This window comes from Nothoprocta perdicaria, unplaced genomic scaffold (genome assembly GCF_003342845.1).
Source record: "Nothoprocta perdicaria isolate Ctin4 unplaced genomic scaffold, notPer1 scaffold_118, whole genome shotgun sequence".
NCBI classification, from domain to species: domain Eukaryota; kingdom Metazoa; phylum Chordata; class Aves; order Tinamiformes; family Tinamidae; genus Nothoprocta; species Nothoprocta perdicaria.
Genome location: NW_020454294.1, coordinates 1859946 through 1866259, shown reverse-complemented (window position 1 = coordinate 1866259; position 6314 = coordinate 1859946). Strand labels below are relative to the sequence as shown.

The 6314-nt window shown below is 44.6% G+C and overlaps 1 protein-coding gene across 1 annotated transcript in view; it reads left to right on the top strand.

The window, feature by feature from the left end:
* The window catches only part of KCNH5 (potassium voltage-gated channel subfamily H member 5), a 136835-nt gene that overhangs the window by 129547 nt on the left and 974 nt on the right, over nt 1-6314 (top strand). Inside the window, 1 exon segment of the mRNA XM_026053747.1 lies at nt 3725-4693. Coding sequence (XP_025909532.1) covers nt 3725-4693 — 969 coding nt within the window.

The window sequence follows — 6314 nt, the reverse complement described above, 5'->3', positions numbered from 1 at the left end:
TGCTGTATGTGTGTTTGCAGCTTTTGTCTATCTGTGGTCATTTTCTTCATCATGTCACCCCTAAACTCTGAAATCTTTTTGCCAGTTTTGAGGAAGACAATCTCAAAGATAATTAAATTTCTAAAACAATCAATTGCTGGCTAGAAATATAAATTAATGTCACCATTAAGGAAAACTCAAGCAGATCTCAGCTGCTCTGTAGGCTGTTGGTAGCAGCTGGTCAATGGGCATCTCCTGGCCRTATATACATAGTCCTATGCGGCCTCAGCATGCATTTTGACTGCCCTGTGGGAGAGTGCAGGATTATTACAGTTATCCAGCAATGGGGAATAACAGGGTTATTGGAGTTATCGAATCCAGCAGAATGGCTGGGCTCCCCGTTCCGCTTTACACGTCAGCGGGAAACGAAATAGCTGGAGGAGCTGAACTGTTGTGTTTAATTTGGGTTTGAGCCTGGCTGTGGCTGGAGGGCGTCACAGTGAGCCATTAGGAAGTGGGAACGATGAGCATTAACCCAAACCTTCCCAGGTTCAGCTTCTGCAGCTGCTGAAACACGCTGGGAACTAACACTGAGTAAATTCCCTTGGAGCAGCATTTCCACTTGGGTTTGAGCATCTCAGCCTCCTTTGGAAATTGGTCTTATGTATATGATATATATCTATTTGGGCACCCAAATTAATTAGTCRCTTTGGAAATCTTGATGGAAATCTTACCTGTTTTTAGCTCTCTCACGCTCAGTGCACAGTGGCTGTATTGAGCACCATGACAACTGAGTGCCCTTCTGTTTCACTGTCATATATTTCCATAACTTTCTGTGGTGAGGGGCAGGCAGGTATTGAACCCCAGTAACAACAGCACAACAGTCTAGGATAGGAAAGGATGATCAAATATATGCCACTTTTATGAACATGCATTTTATGCATTGTAATTCTTCAAGACATTTACAACTTCTTCAACTGTCTGCATTTATTTTTCCTTGAAAGCTCTGGTTATGTGGTCTTTGCAAACAGAACAGGATCATGGAGCAATGGCTTTCACAGTACTGGTGCAAAAAGAGGCAACAGACAAGGGACACTTTTCAAAATGTTTGAAAAGGCCCCAATTTTACAGAGTAATTTGACAAGAGAAGAGCACAGGAGCACTTCTGCATGTCACAGCCTTGAGCTGGCTTCTCCACCTCTTGCTCCTGCTGCCTGCATTTGGAMTTAGCTGTGGGTCTGGTTTCACACCTTGGCACTACAGAAGGGGGTGTAGCAGTTGCCTAAACTTGGTGGTCTTAGGGTCTCKCTTTATTGCTGGGCTGGATGCAGGACTGGACCAAGTTCTCTCTCAGTCTGTTGATGTGCTGGGGAGGGAAAGGTGAATGGATTAGGATCGACATGGAGGATCTCAAATGACTCTTCTGTGCCCGCCTTCTGGCTAAACCAAACAGTTCAGTTCCCAGGGCTGGCAATCAGTTACCCTTCACTTAACCTTTGCCAGCTCGATAATAATAGTCAGCCCCATTCTCCCTCCTTCCCAAAATAAATACATTAAAGGCAGGAAAAACAGCTACCTGTCTCATGAAACAGGTTGTGTGTCWTGTGGCAGGGCCTTTCGCAATTCCTTCCGCAAGGGAAATGAATTCTGACACCAAATCCCCACCACACCAAATCACATTATTGAGTCTAGTGCTTGCCACGAGACARGACTGTGGTTCTTTATTCCTTGAGAGGCTCCTTACAAAATATTGGATACGCATTTCAGCACTGGCTAGGTCTGGTTATGCATTTCAGAGCCAACCTGTAAATAGCAAAAACCTACAGCCACATCCACTTCCCATGAGGAAGCTGATGGGATAGTGGATACAAGGATATGTTTCTAACAGCCTTTGCTCCCTTGAAAACATGCCTGCATGCCAGACTTCCCATTGGCTGCGTGCAGAGACGCTGTAGTGCCACTCACTCAGGCTTCACGCCCTCAGTGCTGCTGGATTTACCTAATCTGAGCGACATCTGGCAAACCAGTTCAGGAAGGAAGCCACCAGTGTAGAAGAACACGCTGAGGTCTTGGCTTTGGGAAGAGCCCACTTCAGGAGTACCACCCTGCCCACCCAGAAAAAAACGCACAGAGCTGCACGACTCATCTTCTAAAGCTTCATTTAGAGATGGTGGCTTCAATTAAATTTAATTACTTCCCTGTCAGAATCAAGGGCAACTTCTGTTACATTTGTTTGCAGTCCCATGTGGCTCACYGAAGAGAAAGACAGTTGCAGCATGAAGGTAGGCACTAATGAAGGAGAGCTTCCTAATGGATGTATCTGGAGCTGCATCTAGGTCGGAGGAGTTCAATGAAAACATCTTCCATGCTTCTCCTTTTTTTTTTTTTTTTAGCTAGGCTTCTAATGAACATGTTAACTTTCCCAATTACTAAAAGCAGTTGTGTCTATCAGCCACACATATATACTGCGTTTGAAAGCTTTTTAATGAAGCTTTGAAGTCCAGCTCACTGCAGATTCATACAGGAGGTTAGATGTAGCTGCTGTGGCCCTCTGCCACCGCCCTCTGAAGACGTGAGACATGAAAGCAAGTATTACTTTGCAAACACGGACAGGTGTGAGAAGCCTTTATCTGAAAAATAAATAGATACTGAAAGACAGATACTCAAACAGATACTTCAAAACCTATATTTGACGATCATAGCCTTTGTGGATCTCTTTGTGTATTCCAGGGGCTTTTATTTATTTTTCTTAGCAACACTATCCCTACATGATCTGTAATTGCATCTGAYTGCATGGTCCTTTTCACTTTATTGTCATCATCCAGCAAAGCAGTGTTTCCTAGTCATGCCCCATCCTTCATTCAAGAAAACTGTACAAACCTAAATGGGGGTGAAAATTTTTTTTTTTACAAGTGACATGCATAAAATCATAAAAGTTTTAACCCTGTGGAGCCTGCTGCACCTGGAGGCCTAGGTTCACTGAGCTACAGAGGTGCTGCAGCACGAAACACCTGCAGCACTAAATATCTTCCTCTTTTGAGTGCCATGGCATCATGAAACAATGAATATTGCCAGTTTTTATAATCATACATTCCCAGTGCCCTGTTTTTCCATGGTGCACCCACATGTATTAGACATAAAAGCTCTTCAGACTGTGACACTGCACAGCACGCAGGGAGCCTGACTGTGCATCCTCCAGCCCTGCTGCAGGGCAGCAATAAACAGCATTAACAAAAGAGCACTCACCTGCCAGTCCCAAATCTGCAGGCCGGTGTGTTTGTTGAGTTAAAGTAGTGGAAGTGTAATCTCCACTGAATTAATGTTTCTTTTGGCTCTGAAGATAGTAACTCAACAGGTATGGATGTGAGTAATGGGTAGATACCTATCAGTGTATTTGGGTTCTTGCTTTCTGTCTTCCTTTATTCAGTTTTTCCTTTTGTTGTCAGGCTATTTTTAGTTCTTCAGGGCTCTATCTTCTGCATTGAAAATAAAGATAAAACTAACTTTCAATCTATACCTTTAAGAAAGTACATGAATGTGTGTGCATATACACCAGTGGCTTGGGTCTGAGGTAGTTCTGCTTTGATCTGTTCCATTGGAGTTCACTGCAAGGAAGTTATGATAGAAAAGGAGAGATGGCTGTTTCCCCATGAAGGCCTTATCTTCCCCTCCCAGTGACACTGGCCAGAGTCCTGTATGTGGACTTCCATGGGTACTGACTCTGTTTTGGGTTTATCCCCTGCAGATCATCTTCCGGAAAATCAGCGATGTCAAGAAGGAAGAGGAGGAACGGCTGCGCCAGAAGAACGAGGTGACGCTGAGCATCCCCGTGGACCACCCTGTGCGGAAACTCTTCCAGAAGTTCAAGCAGCAGAAGGAGATGCGCAATCAAGGCTCAAGCCACATCGACCCYGAGAGGAACCAGCTTCAGGTGGAAAGCCGCACCATGCAGAACGGGGCCTCCATCACTGGCACGAGTGTGGTCACCGTGTCTCAGATCACGCCGATCCAGACTTCCCTGGCCTACGTGAAAACCAGCGAGGCCGTGAAGCAGAACAACCGGGATGCCATGGAGCTCAAGCCGAACGGAAACGGAGACCAGAAGTGTCTCAAAGTGAACAGTCCCATGCGGGTGAAAAACGGGAACAGCAAAGGGTGGCTTCGGCTAAAGAACACCATGGGGACCCACGAGGAGAAGAAGGAAGACTGGAATAATGTCACAAAGGCTGAGTCCATGGGCTTGCTCTCCGAGGACTCCAAGTGCAATGATTCCGAGAATGGTGTCAATAAAAACCCACTGAGGAAAACGGACTCTTGTGACAGTGGCATAACAAAAAGTGACCTTCGTTTGGATAAAGCCGGTGAGACTCGCAGCCCTCTGGAGCACAGCCCCATCCAGGCCGATGCTAGGCATCCTTTCTACCCTATTCCTGAGCAGGCCTTACAGACCACCCTGCAGGAAGTCAAGCATGAACTCAAAGAAGATATCCAGCTGCTAAGCAGCAGAATGGCTGCCCTTGAGAAGCAGGTGGCAGAAATTTTAAAAATATTGTCTGAAAAGAACGTGCCCCCGATCGCGTCCCCCAAGTCACGTTTATCACCCCAGTTACCCTCCCAAATACCTTGTCAGGATATTTTTAGTGTTTCAAGGCCTGCATCACCCGAATCAGAAAAAGATGAAATCCACTTTTARCATATACCTATGTTTATATATGTATACAGTATATATGCAGAGGTGTATATATACCTTTATACATATATATGTGTGTGTGTATACGGTAAATATATATATATACATATATATTTTCACTTGCATCCAATATGACTTGAACACACCAAGGGTTTTGATATGTAAATATTGCATGTCCAGCTGGATTCTGGCCTGCCAAAGAAAACAATTATTAACATAGATATTGCTTGTATAATATGCAGTTGACTGCATGCACACTTTACATTTATTTATAATCTCTATTATGTAATAAAAGAATGACTTTTGTTTAACAAAGGCAATGTACTATTTAAAGAATCAGGGTCTAACCTGCCAATATTGCCATGCCAGATTTGATCTCAGGCCGGGTGAATTGAGCTTTTATTTCCTCACTGGCTTTTCTGCCGAGTTAAACAATAGATTACCATAAGATGGAGCCCACATCCAGACTCCAGTTAGGGTTGTTTCCTGGTACCATTCCCTTGCAATATACTGTATATTTGGTGGTAGGTCCCCCTCCTCCTCCTCCTCCTCTTCCTCAAAGGGAGGGCTCAGCTCAGACAGCAGGGAAGGGCCCTGTGGCAGGTGCCTGGGTAGATCACTGGAATTTAGTAGCGTGGGTATTGTGCATGCACAGCCTTTTATTTCAAGTATCCTTCTGCTCTCTTAACATCGTAAGTAAGAAATAATAATAATAATGATCATTTATGTAATGAAGTGGGACAAACAAGCGCAGCTGCGCTCCCCCTGTTTGGGGGGCAATTTGTTTCTTGAAAAACCTCTTTTTATTAATGCCGTTTATAGAGAACTGCTATAGCTGAGTAACGTTACGTAGCTCCTCTTCACAGCATGCAGAGACAGTGTCTGACTCTGTCAGTATCTTCATTAGAAAAACCCAGGTTTTGCAGGACTGAGCATTGCTTTCCCCATTGCTCCTGGCGGAAAGACTTCGCATGAGGTCTTAGCAAAGGAGATGGAAATTTCAGTTCCTTGGGAGCCTTGTGAGCAGATTTGAAAGTCTGAAGTTAACCGGTTGCAATTAATCCCCATCCTCCTCTTTTTTTTTTTTTTTTTTATTTTTGTTTTTGAGGATATTTGTCTGTCTGAAATTGCTTGTGAGAAAGAGAGAGAGGCCGAGTATGGATGTGCAGTTGGTCGTGGTGTTAGTCCCTTCACCCCATGGCATCAGGATGACAGTGTTTGGATGGGAGATGGAGGGGCTGCTGGGGAAATGAAATCCCCATGGATGCCTCTACTATTGCTGTTGGACTTGCAGATGGGGGCAGTGGTGTGGGCCAAAGCAGGAGTGTGGTGGCCACAGCCAAGCATCAGGCATAGTAAGGCTAGTAGGGCTACCGTAGATGCTCTGGCCCTTCTCTTTGGCATCTCCCAGTGTTGAGCCGTGCTGGGATCACACCTCCACCACCCAGCCTGGAGCAGCCCCCTCCTTGCTGTGCAGCACAACGGGTGCTTGCACTAGGACTGAGTTTCCTCAGCTGAGGAAACTCAGTTATGAAACTATCCATTAGGAAAACTGAGTTGGAAAACTAGAAAACTGAGTTTTCTTTTTCCTTTTTTTTTTTTTTTTTTTTTTTTTTTTTTTTTTTTTTTTTTTTTTTTTTTTTTT